The sequence below is a fragment of the Heptranchias perlo genome, chromosome 30 (genome assembly GCF_035084215.1).
Source record: "Heptranchias perlo isolate sHepPer1 chromosome 30, sHepPer1.hap1, whole genome shotgun sequence".
Taxonomy (NCBI): Eukaryota; Metazoa; Chordata; class Chondrichthyes; order Hexanchiformes; family Hexanchidae; genus Heptranchias; species Heptranchias perlo.
The window spans coordinates 5969181-5982886 of record NC_090354.1 but is presented as its reverse complement, the minus strand read 5'-3'; the positions used below and the strand labels follow the sequence as shown (position 1 = coordinate 5982886).

Here is a 13706-nt window from a genome sequence, read left to right as displayed (position 1 = left end):
GCATTTTCCCATTACTTCCAGTTAAGCTAAACCCTTCACTGTAAGATGTAGTTCCTTCATAACAACTTCTGTGAGGAATGGAAAACATCACAACCTAAGTCCAACGTGTGCACTGGGCACTATTTGAATATTTTGATAAAATACTGTTTTGATGGGAGGAGAAACTATTTTTGATGCTAAAAAGTTACAAGATTGATACAGATGAGAGGCCATTTAGTCTGCTCATCCATCCAAACTAAAGACCTACACTTGCTTCATTGCATCCAAATTATTTGAGAGCAAATGAATGTAGAGTTGCTGATACTAAAGTGGGAGGGGTAGCAGATAGCTCAGAAATTAATGAGTTGAGCAAAGTAAGTATGTGGGTAGAAAAATGACAGATAAAATTTAAGTCAGCCAAATGCAATACTGTATGCAGCATTGATAAATAGGCAACACTCACTCTATGAACGGTGTTAAAATGGCTAAGAATGAAGTGGACAGTGAACCAGGAGTCTTAGACTCAAGACTAAAGATCTGAGTTTCCTCTGCATTACCCCTGTAATCTGGGCACAAACAAATTATGTGGCTTAAAAGACCGCCCAAGTCTCCTTGATCATTACATCCGTCCATCAAACTCTCCATCCACAAAACTGGCCGCAGTCATGACTCAAATGTGAGTATCCTCCAATTGTGCTTGTTCAGATGGGTCTCAACGTTGTGACCAGATGTTCAGGTGCAGCAGGCAACAGTAATATTTCTGGCCCTTTAATTGCAATTTTTTTTGAGCTTGTTTATCCTCAATGAGACCTGCTCTGTATTTTCTGTTTCTTTTAATGAATTTGTCTGGCATATTCATTAAAAATTGAATAGCTTCCCTGATTGCAGGTTCTTAATCACGGTGTGCCTGATGTGCATGAATGGTGGTTAAATGAGTTGAACCTTTTATTTCTTCTTTGAGTCTTAGAATGGTGTGGGTTTGGTGTTTCTTTGGGCTCTGATTGTTTGTGCTGATTCACGCTCATTTTTATGTTTGGGTGTATTCTAATGAGATTGAGAGGATACTTGGGTGTAACTTGACATTGGCAAAATGTTCCAGTCTAACTTCGGGGTTGTGGCCACAGAGGAAATTCCTGTCCAACCACTGCAACACGGTGATTAACAAAGCAAATGTAAAATTACTCAACCAAAACCGTTGAATGGAAGTTGGGATCAAACTCGTTCTCTCTGGACAGGCTGTATCTTGAGTACTGAATCCAGTTCCGATCACTGAGACACAAGAGAGACATTCAAGCACTGGAGACAGTACAGAGACGAGCCACAAGGCTGATTCCTGGTGTCGGGTCTGAGTTTTAAGAAAAGCTGGGATAGACTTGGGCTTTTCAACCTTGAAAGGAGGTGTGTGAGAAATTACAGAATTTTACAGCACAGAAAACAGGTCATTTGGACCAATAGGTCTATGCTGGTGTTTATGCTCCACACAAGCCTCCATTCACCATCATCTCACCCTATCCACATATCCTTCTATTCTTTTCTCCCTTCTGTATTTATCTAGCTTTCCCTTAAATGCATCTATGCTATTCCCCCTCAACCACTCCACGTGGTAGCGAGTTCACATTCTCAGCATCATCTTAAAGAGAAACGGCAAAGGTAAATCTGGACCACTATTAAGTCGTAAGAATGGTTCAACCTAGTCAAAAAACGTCATGCCTGATCTCAGGAAGTCCTTCACACAGAGTGATCAACTGATGCAATGACCTTCCCAGTCGAGAAGTGGAGGCAAAACTCCTGGATGCACTTAACAAACAACTGGATGCTACAGTGGGGGAGGACTGTAGGGGGCTTCCAGACTTATGAACTAATTTGAGACAAATGGCTTTCCTTGACCATCATTATCCTGAGAATCAAGGCTTTTGCCTCCATCATTCTAGCAGGGAGACCATTCCAAGTGTTACTCTTTGCCTGAACAAGTTCTTGGTGAGGTCGGTCCTAAATTTTTCCTTTCACCACTTATAACTTAAGTCCCCTTGTTCGAGTATCCTAGCACAGCTTGAAGAATTATGGATAATTAACTTTGTAAACAGTGCAGTACATCCTGTGACTTCGAACAAAATAATGTGCCTTCGGACGGTCGCACATTTTAATCATTCCCCCTCCCTCCCTCCCTCTCCGCATGGACACCAGTTCCTCATTTGGGAGGTACTTGCTAGCCCCTTTCTACTCTGGGCGCTGCTGAACTTTTTGTGCAGCCGTATAATATGCATCTGTGTTGGATTGAAAAGCAAATCACAGTAGAGACCGTGAAACCTAAAAAAATACAAGCTAACGCTAGCTACCCGCTTGCAATAAATGTTAAACTGAGAATTGCGGAGATATTGTTATTTCATCTGCACAGAGATTGTCAGGGTTGAAAAAATGTCGCCTAAGGTAACTTTATATTGTACAATGTAAACGCAACAGTGAGCCCTGTGACACTGTGATAGTTGCTGAGTTGGGTAAATTACACGTGTGTTTAGGTTGGGGCCATAGGTGAACTGGCACTGTAACCATGAACAGTGCTTCCTGTCCTCCTGGGCTTTGCTGCCTGGAATATGACTTACTCAGAAGAGAAAAGGGTTTCATCTTGGACGGTGTGGCCGCCTACTTCACCGCCAAAGGATACCATAAAACCAACCCCAAACGGTGCGATGTAATTCCGCCTTACAACGGCCAGACTGACCCTTACACTATGCAAAACTTCCAAAACAAGGAAATGCAAAAGCTTCTCAAGAAGACCAACCAGGTATCGGGCTTCGGTTTTGTAACAGTAAAGCTCCTGGAGATGATGTCCGCATTGGCCACACGCCATGCGGATAACATCGTTGTATGGTTTAGTTTGACAGTGAAATACTGTACAGTAGCGGCCGTCACACCTCCCACTCGCGGTGTGGAAGTATTTGATTAAGGAGTGCAGGGTCATTTTCTTGACCTTTCACTGGTTTGTCTTATTTGGCTTCATTGCTTATTGTTGAGAGGAGGAATTTTCCTATCAACGGGGAGAGACTTTACATTAGGAGCATCTACAGAATTGTAATGTCTAATGATTTGGGCAAGATTAGAATGTAACCTTTATATTTGAATCTTTTACTTCTATCCCCTTGTTTCTGCTGCTTCTGTTCTCTGCCTGCTGTTTATCTTTGCTTTGTGTTTCAGCTCAATTTCTATTTTCTTCCTCTGTCTTGTCTTATCTTTTTTTTTATTACTGTTTTCTTTTTGCTTCTCTATCTTTTGTTTTCTTTCTCTCTTGGTTAGCCCTGTGCCGAGTTAGAATCCATTGCTCCAAGCCCTATGTATTTTCTCTTTTTTCTTCCATTCTCTCCTAAAGGTGTTGTCAGGTATGATTCCACAGCTATGGGCCTGCTCCACTACTTTGCCCAATCAATGGGGAGGGGGAGGGGGGTATCACAGCCAAGTCCAAACTCATCCTCACACAAAGTCCACACATATACATTTTCAGCTGGGGTTGGTGGACAGAATCCTGACTGGTTTTAATTCATAGGTGCTGAGGCCCATAGTAGCACTCCTTGCCACCAACCTTAGGACAAACCAGGATCAAATCTGGAACTTGCCTGGTTTGTATGACTCAGCTGTTCAGTTTCTGTACCTTCTGAGCCATTGAGAAGACTTGGGTTCGCAATTTCTCATAAAATCTCAGCAGTCATTTTAATAATTTTCCTTCACTTCTATTCATTGCACTTGAAATGTTATTAAAAAGAACAGGTCCAACTCATTGTATATGAGACCCTTCCAGTAAGCAGAGAGAGACCTTCATCCCATGTCTGTAAACTGGATTCAAATGCAGTGTGCTAACCGGCCCCTACTAAATGTGTTCTGTAAACTGGTTTCTAGATTACATATGATTTATGCTGGGATGAAAGCTGTATTGAGCACACAATTGCATATACTTTATGGTGGAATGAAAGCACTATAACTAGCGGGCTCAATGTGCTTTTGACCCCAGCACCAAGTTGTAATTAAACACATTAGGGTAATATTAAAAGCTTCCTTGATGGCTCAATTGCTAAGTGTATTGTCTTGTGTGAAACTGAGTCACGTACACTAGGAAGCTCTCAGGTTTGATTCCTGCCCTGTGCTGCGTTAGTTGATCTGAGTCAGGATGGTAGTAAGGATATTACCATTAGCCTCAGTGACCCTGAGCTGGACGGGCAAAAAAAAATCAATATTGTTTCCCATTCCTGATCACTATCCAGTGGCACCTGCTGGAAAGAATGTATGTGTGGTCTTAGAGTGAAGATAGAATCAGCCTATCTGATTCACCCAAAGGGCATAGCCAGTTAACACTTTTTTTATCTTTCAAAATATACAATTCGAAATCATACAACACAGATCGTACACAATACGATTCCAATATTACAATTTAAACACAGTACATATCTTATAATACATGCTGTACAATACAAGGTGGGATGGCCTTTCCCCATAAAGCCTTTGTGTAGGTCGCACCTCACTTCAGTGAGACCCGCAGCAAGTACTCCTGAACCTTGGACTGTGTCAGTCAACAACACTTGGTCATGGACAGTTCCTTCAGCTGGAAGGCCAGCAGGTTTCGGATGGACCAAAGGGCCTCTTCACCGAGTTGATGGTCTTCCAGCCGCAGTTGATATCTGTCTCGGTGTGCGACCCGGGGAAAATTTAGGCTCATGCATGAAGAGTGGTTACTTGAGCAAGGTGCAGAAGGGAGCCTAGCACCTGTGGGACCATACTCCAGCATCTTTAGGAGAGAATAGGGAAAATTTGAGAGTGGGGATGAAGAAAAAAAGAGTAATATTAAAGTTAAAAGAGATGCAGCATGTTTTTTTAGTTTCCTATTTCAATTCGTTAAGACAATTTGATCAGTAAATAATCTTTGTTAGGATCATGGTGGGACATCGACCAATGGGTGGCTTGTGGACTATTTTTATAAACATGGACCAGCTCAAAGGTACCTTTCCAAGAGAAATGCATATGGAGCAGGTAGGTGGATTTAAATCCTTTCAAACAAGAATAGTTCTATTGTCTTATTTATTGATGTTTTTCAGTATAGGTACGATATTTCAAAAGGGCGAGAACTGGCTGTGGAAGCATAGATCTCAAACTTTGAAATAATAGATTACTCACTGTTTGGGTCTGGAACAAAAGATTTTACAAATAAGGGTTAGACCCAAGGGGTGCCTGCCCCTTTAAAGATTTCAAGCAGCAACATCTGACCTTCATTTAGTTCCTGTCCATGCAGATAGTGCAGGAACTCCAGGTGCAATCCCATTGTGATATTATCCTGATTTATTCGATACTATAGGAGGTTCTTGTATTGAGAACTCTGACTGAAGGGCCATGGACCATAGCGCAGGATACCATAAAGGCTGAAAAAGTAGGACAGAAAAATGAGGTAAATCAGTAAGTAATGAGGAGGTAGTGCCAAGTTTGCTGTGATTAGTCAACAACTCCATTATCGTTGTATCATGGGACTTATAGGATGGCAGAAGGCGAACTAGATGGACCTTAGTCTTTCTTTGTCTAGCAATTCTTATGTAAGTTTATGCTTTAACAGCCCGCAGATTGTAGGAGGAAGTGTGAGGGAGGTGAGGAGCTGCATGGTTTTGAGGTCCCGAGACGGAATAAGTTACATTCACAGACGGTACAATGAGACTTAATTTTACCACAGCGAGAATGGAGGAAAATTGTAGCCGTAAAGGATAAATTTGAGGTTTCCCAAATTAACGAGTTATCTAGTTGGGTGACCTTTAGAGGTACCTCTGTCCCATCGATATGACAAAAAGTCACTTGGCTTAAAAAAACCCTGAAAATAGCAATACCTCAACAACCTTTGTCCAACAGCTGAAAGAGTATTCCTTAATGGTTATGGTGAAAGAGATCCATGGCAGCTAGCTAGTTACTTTAACATAGTGACTTCAGAAACATTTCCCGGTCTGATAAAGGGTCCCACCAAAATGTTATCCTGCAGTATCTCTTTCTTTCAGGTGCCGACTGACCTGCTATGTATTTCCAACATTCTGTGTTTTCATTTCTTTTATACAATGTATGGATGTAGGGCAACCAGTTAAAAAAAAAAAATTTTACTGGGATTTTGCACAGGTTTTTTTGAAGTCCGGGATGTGTTGGGACGGTTACAGCAAAATAACAGGAGTGAAAGTTGTTGCTTTTCCAACAAAGTGAACTTCCTCTGTATCTTGGCATAGACGTACTTTGTCACCTTGTTCACAGACACGTCTACTTAGAAGGGTTAATAAAGAACCTCCAACATGGCAGATGTAATCAAATCCTGAAATTTGGGTACTGATTTTTGTCTGAAATGGAAAGTATTCAATTCTCCAGTGCTAGCAACCCTCATTTGAGCACAAAATGCATAACAAAATTTTGTTTAAATCCTCAAGATAAAGCGTTGTAGATACCGAGGGAATTTTTAATTTCCTTGTGGTTTTCTGTGGTGAAATGAGCACAGCATGAAATGATCTAATTACTGCAACATTGCAGAAAAATAGCCTGTAGTTGATTACAGGGGAATTGTATTCTCAAATTAAGCATAATAGTGGGAAAGATGAAATACCGTTGCTTTCTGCAGACAGATTTCAAATGTACACATTAATGCCATGATGGTAGTTCCCAATGAAGTGACGGATAATGTCCATTGAATGCAATGACACGCGGGGCTATTTGGTGCCTAGCAACGTGTCATAGCAACAGCATGTGTCTGATTGTCATTGTCCTATGATGTGTCTCGTTATCTGCTTCTGTCAGGAGTTGGGTCACCTCTTTGGAAACACGTTGACATACCAAAACATTGAAAGGAACTTTATTTTTGTAAATGGGGTGAGATGGAACAGCTGGAGGTGACAGGCATTTGTTTCATGATTTTGACCCTGGTGATTGTTTGGAGCATAGAACGATTTGGGAAAATTGCTCTTGGAACTAATGAACAACTCACAGGTTGCCATAGACCGGGGCTTACTGCATCAGCAACCCGGAGCATTGCTCAAGTCTTGTCAAAAATTGCTTCCTCTGAAGGTTCAATGGATAAATGCACTGCCCAAAGTAAAACTGAGCCATACAGACCAGGAATCATAGGATCATAGAATGGTTACAGCACAGAAGGAGGCCATTCGGCCCGTCGAGCCCGTGCCGGCTCTCTGCAAGAGCAATTCAGTCGGTCCCACACCCCCGCCCTTTTCCCCGTAGCTGTGCAATTTTTTTCCCAGGAAGATCCCACATTTAAACCCTGGTCTATGCTGAGCTGGCTGACCTCAGTTGGGGTGATATTTGGAGCGTTATAGCGCTCTAAAATGTCGTTGCTTTAAAGGTTTCAGTTTAGAACTCGAGCAAACCCAGTTATAGGTGATTCCAGGAAAAACCTCTTCCCGCAAAGGGTTGTGAGAATGTGGAACACACTGCCCCAGAACGCCATAGATATAAAGTCACCCGAGGTGCTTAAAAAAGAGATAATTATTTGTGAAGTAAAGATATTAAAGGAATTTTTTTTTTAAACTGCAAATGTTGGAAATCTGAAACAAAAGCAGAAAATTATGGAAATAACTGAATAGTACACATCTGGATCACCATAAACCCTAATTTCTCTTTACAGATGCAAACTGACTTGTGTATTTCCAACATTTTCTGTTTTTATTAAGGGATATGGAGGAAAGACAGGAAATTAACTTTAATAAAGTAGAAGTGCCATGGCTAACACAACTGATAGGAGCAAACTCGATGGGTCGAATGGCCTACGCCCGTTCCTATAGGACCATCTTTGGATTTACTTGACGATCTCAATGAGAGGTTTGGTTTTATTCCGAATGTATTGATTTTGCAGGTCACTCACATGATCAAATAATCGGTCACCGGGGATTTTTGTCAGATCTCAAACCAATAGTCGGATACAACGGAAAGTTTGGATTCAGGAGAAACATACCCAGCCTGAGACAAAAGCCTTCCAATTTCGGAGAGGTTACCAATCTCTCATTGTACTAGCACGTACACGGAGACCAACAGTGAAAAGGCGAAGTCTTAAACTCATTGATTTCAACATAGGCAGGATCGTGTATTTTTTTACAAGGAAGGCTGGTGATGGTGGAGAATTCGGACAGTTGAAAAAGCAGGAAAACCTCAATTACTAAATTTTAAACAATTAGCATTTCAAGGAAGTCAACCCTTCTCGAGAAACAAATTGAATTTGATACTTCTGTGATAATGAAGAATAGTCTTTGTAAACGAGATATTGTACGTGGTTGAATATAAAGGACCTCTTGTACTGAAAGTAAGATATAGATCCTAAAATAAAGCATGTGTTTAAGGACACGATTTTGTAAAGATATATTTTAAGCTACTCATTTATCCTGTATTTGATTTATATCTACATTGTAGATTTCTGCATTGAGATATCTTTGAAGAGTTCTATTCCATTTCACGTTGGCTTACTAGCACTGATGGAGAGAGAAGAATGGCTCGTGTGGAGCATAAACGCCGGCGTAGACCAGTTGGGCCGAATGGCCTGTTTCTGTGCTGCAAATTCTATGGTAAAACAGGGTCAGTCTTGGTTGTGATGTACTTCACTGTTGCCACAAGCACTGAATAGCCACTTGGCTGAGCTACCTGAGAGTAGGTGACACCTGTGAAACTGTACCCAGGCATGAGTTAGCACTTCCAGGAAGATGGGGGGAAATTGGAAAAGTGAAAAACTTTACACCACAGCTATTTCATGTCTGCCATTTTTTTTCCAGTTTGACAATAATTTGCCAGAAGAGCTACCACATCTGGATTACGTGTCAGTTTAGCTCATTCAGTAGCACGCTCACTTCTGGGTTATGAAGGTTGTGGGTTCAAGGATCCACACCAGCTCTTGAGTTTATAATCCAGGCCGACTCTCCAGTTTTGGATAAAATGTTAAACTGAGGCTCTTCAGGTAGCTGTTAAGGCTCCATGTGACATTATTCAAAGAAGAGCTGGGAGTTCTCCTGGTTTCCTGGACAACCTTCCTCCCTCAACCTGTACCACCAAAACAATCAACTGTCATTTATCTTATTGCTGTTGGTGGCACAGAATGGTTGTCACATCTGTCTATATAACAAGTCCCTGTACTCCAAAAAGTCTTTAATAATGTGACGTACTTAGAGATGTTTTTGACGATGTGATAAAGCGCTATATAAATGCAAGTATTTCTTTTATGACATGGGAAGGTGACATCATCAGGAAATGGGCCGAGGATCCTAACCTTGGTTTTCTCTTGGTCTTGTACCTTTCTAACAATATTCAGTTTCAGTGAGGTAGATCCAATGAGGTGAGTTCAGTTGCCTGAGTCAGCTGCATTTATGCATCCAGGATGGCAAATATAGAGCTTTAAAAAGAAGGACCCCTCTTGCTGGACATATCACAATACTCCATCATCAACTCATGGAATCATTTTGTTTGAAGTAAGATCATTAGAAATTTGTGACCCAAGCACTATTTTGTTCCAATAAAAACTGCAGGAATGAGAACTGAGCAAAACACATTTTATCAAAAATGTTGGCAACTTAAAGTCTTTTGAAGATTTTACCTTTTTCTTAATCAATTAAAACAAATTAACAGAGTACAGTATCTATTCAGCTGTCCTACGAGGGGAGACCTAAATTTTATTAAAATGTGTTGACAACATATTTAAATACAGAGGAGCAATTAGAAGACAAATGTAGTGTGTTAGACTGGCAATATACAATACATTTTCTTTTTAAAAATTCTCTCTCCTCTGCTGAAGGTATTGAGAATGGGCCCCATCCAGTACTTGCCAAAGTTGTTGTTATTCATATATGAGTGTTGGCAGGCTATTCAACTGTGGAAAGCCCAATCATGTCCTTATCTGAAGTCCTTCACTCAACCATTGGTGGCCGTGCCTTCAGCTGCCTAGGCCCTAAGCTCTGGCATTCCCTCTCTAAACCTCTCTGCCTCTTTATCTCCCTCTCTTCCTTTTAAGTCACTCCTTAAAACCTGTCTCTCTGACTAAGCTTTTGGTCATCTGTCCTAATACCTCCTTATGTGGCTTGGTGTTAATTACAGCACCATCACTGCCTTGGCTAAGATCAGCTAACCCAGCATAGACCGGGAATTAAAACCGGAATCTTCCCAATGGTGTGGTGCTATACTAAGTGGTATACTTACCATTAGGCCATCGAGGAAGTCATTAAGTACATTATCTTAAAACCTCTATGGACTGAGGAGTTGTAAAGAGTTGATTAAATGATGGTTTTGAAGAGGTACGTCTATTGACATTTTTCCTTCCAGTTTTTCTCTCCTCATATTTGCTCGGGTACAGTCCCATGATGCTAGCAGTATTCCAAGACCCAGGTGCGATTCCTCATGTGTGAACTTAGCAAGTTTTGGCTGGCTATTTGAGCACGGCTGGCATTACAGCTAAGCCAGATACAGTGTCTTCACCAGATGTGCACTATCCAGCAGCAGTTAGTGGATAGGAATGGGAAACTATCCCATGTTGCTTCTGTCCTTCCTTAGATGATGCCACTTGTAACCTGAGACCTTCTGGACTGTAATATTACAACACTGGACAAAGCATCAGAGAGTTAAATCTTCTGTCTTTAATCTGTTTCTTCCCCCTCTCAGTTTTCTCCTCTCCTCTCCTGAAGGCACGGATTGCAGGGCAATCTGCTAAGGATTTCACATGGTGTCATAAACCGCAAGAGTGAAGCTTAAGCTATTTCGTTGCTGCCAATAATCAATTGTATATTTCTGTACAAAGACACTTTACATAATTTCATTCCGTTTCATGCCAATGTAGTGCAGATGCAATGAGAGAGAGCATGCCCAGACATTGATGTGATGTCAGCTATTGTTCAATAACCAACTAACAACAACAACAAGGCTGACACTCCAGTGCAGTATTGAGGCAGTGCTGCACTGTCAGAGGAGCCATCTTTTGGATGAGACAACAACAACAACTTGCATTTATATAGCACCTTTAACGTAGTAAAACGTCCCAAGGCGCTTCACAAGAGCGATTTTCAAACAAAATTTGACACCAAGCCACATAAGAAGTTACTAGGACAGGTGACCAAAAGCTTGGTCAAAGAGGTAGGCTTAAGGAGCGACTTAAAGGAGGAGAGATAGAGAGGCGGAGAAGTGTAGGGAGGGAATTCCAGAGCTCAGGGCTGAGGCAACTGAAGGCATAGCCGCCAATGGTGAAGCAATTAAAATCGGGAATGTGCAAGAGACCAGAATTGGAGGAGCACAGAGATCTCGGAGGGTTGTAGGGCTGGAGGAGTTTACAGATATAGGGAGGGGGCGAGGCCATGGAGAGATTTGAAAACAAGGATTAGAATTTTAAAATCGAGGCATTCCCAGACCAGCAGCCAATGTAAGTCAGCGAGCACAGGGCTGATGGGAGAATGGGACTTGGTGCAAGTTAGGATATAGGCAGCAGAGTTTTGGATGAGCTCAAGTTTATGATGGGAGGCCGGACATGAGAGCATTGGAATAGTCAAGTCTAGAGGTAACAAAGACATGGATGAAGGTTTCAGCAGCAGATGAGCTGTGGCGGGGGGGGGGAAACAGACGATGTTACAGAGGTGGAAGTAGGCGGTCTTGGTGATGGAGCGGATATGTGGTTGGAAGCTCATCTCAGGGTCAAATAGGACGCCAAGGTTGCGAACGCTCAGGTTCAGCCTCAGACAGTGGCCAGGAAGAGGGATGGAGTCAGTGGCTAGGGAACAGATTTTGTGGCGGGGACTGAATACAATGGCTTCTGCCTTCCCAATATTTGGTCGGAGGAGATTTTTGCTCATCCAGTACTGGATGTTGGACAAGCAGTGTGACAAATCAGAGACAGTGGAGGGGTGGAGAGAGGTGGTGTTGAGGTAGAGCTGGATGTCGTCAACGTACATGTAGATGAGAATTAGGAGGGGGCCAAGGATAGATCCTAGGGGGACTCCAGAGGTAATGGTGCGGCAGCGGGAAGAGAAGCCATTGCAGGAGATTCTCTGGCTAACAAGTATATAGCGCCTCTAACGTAGTAAAACGTCCCAAGGTGGTTCACAGGAGCATTATCAAACAAAATATGATACCGAGCCACGTAATGAGATATTAGGACAAGTGGACAAAAACTTGGTCAAAGAGGTAGGTTTTAAGGAGTGCCTTAAAGGAGGAGAGAGAGGTAAAGAGGCGGAGAGGTTTAGGGAAGGAATTCCAGAGGTTAGGGCGGACAGCTGAAGGCACCGACGCCAATGAGAATCGGGGATGCGCGAGAAGCCAGGAGCACAGAGATCTCTGAGGACTGTAGAGCTGGAAGAGGTTACTCATTATCTACTCTCCGCGTGAAGAACAGCCACTTGATTGAGGTCATTCATTATCCGAAAGAATCTGATATTACATGAAGTTCTAAATCACTCACCTCAAGTTGATATTCTGGGAAGTACTTCACCGTTTGGCATCGTTACGCAACAATGCTAGTAGCAAGAGACCAGGAACAGCAGCAGAGGTATGAATATATCCATTAAGAGTGGCTGATGCGTGGCAGATTATTGGTATTAATTTAATCTCAGGGTTCAGATGACAAACAAAATAGCTCAGAAAATGTCATCAACTTTGGCTCTAATTTCCACCCCTCTCTCACCTTCACATTGTCTGTCTCCGACTCTTTCCTTCCCTTCCTCGATTTCTCTATAATCTCTAACATCTTCCAGTTCTGAGGAAAGGTCAACGACCTGAAACGTTAACTCTGTTTCTCTCTCCACAGATGCTGTCTGACCTGCTGAGTGCTTTCCAGTGTTTTCTCCATAGGCTGTCCACCAAACTTTAGCTCAAACTTCTCTCTTGTGACACCATCTGAAATCTTTGGCAGATGACTGCTCTGCCACCACTCCCATCCATCCAGTTTTATCTGTGCAGCACATTCCTAGGTACTTGCCCCATCTATGTGCTCCACACGATTAAACATTATCGCTGAATCTCCAATTTGTTTCAAACTACATAATGACAGTGGAATCATTCTTTAAACTCAGGCTGCTGGCTGGGGGAATGGGAAACTGTTGGTAATTGATGATGCAATGGGTTGTACACTGTCCTCTCACCTTGGGGATCTGGGTTCAAATTCAACATGGAAAGGTTCCCAAGGCTGCAAAAGTTGCAGGCATCCGGGGTATCAGTGAAGTGACTTTAAACTACATTGGACACCACTCTCCACCTGAGATCCTCAATGATGCAGGGAAGGATTTCCACATTCAGAGACTTCCACTGTGGGCCCCGTTTCCGTCGGACGGCAAGATGGCTGTCAAGACAAAAGACGAGGTCGAGGAACTGGAGAACTTGCGGGAGCAGCCAGTACAGGGAATCCATTCGCGCAGAATGGAATGGCACGGAGGGAATTTCCAATTTTCAGAGGTGAGGGGGCAGTTCCCGAGGGGGGTTTCGAGGCCTTGTGCCAATGTGAAATTCAGTGCCTGCCTAAATCCATCAACTTCAAATAAAACTGTTTTAAAAAGACACCTTGACTCTCTGTACAGGTAGGGTTGCCATCCCTCCAGAGTTGCCCTGGAGTCTCCAGGAATTGAAGATTAATCTCCTGGACACTGCTGAAAGCAACCCGGGAGAAAAAGCATAGGGGCATTAAAAAAAGTTGTGTTTTTTTTATTTTTCTTTCAACACTTTTATTTATTAGTTATTGGATATAGGGAATAAAAAGACTGACAAGT

At 42.4% G+C, this 13706-nt stretch overlaps 1 protein-coding gene across 1 annotated transcript; it reads left to right on the top strand.

The window, feature by feature from the left end:
• The first annotated feature begins 2527 nt into the window (after nt 1–2527).
• On the top strand, nt 2528–8335 carry LOC137300059 (sperm microtubule associated protein 1-like). Its single transcript, XM_067969156.1, has 3 exons — nt 2528–2761; nt 4893–4992; nt 7844–8335. Exons 1-3 carry the CDS (start codon nt 2528–2530, stop codon nt 7999–8001), a joined length of 492 nt encoding a protein of 163 aa, XP_067825257.1. The 3' UTR covers nt 8002–8335.
• The last annotated feature ends 5371 nt before the right edge of the window (nt 8336–13706 follow it).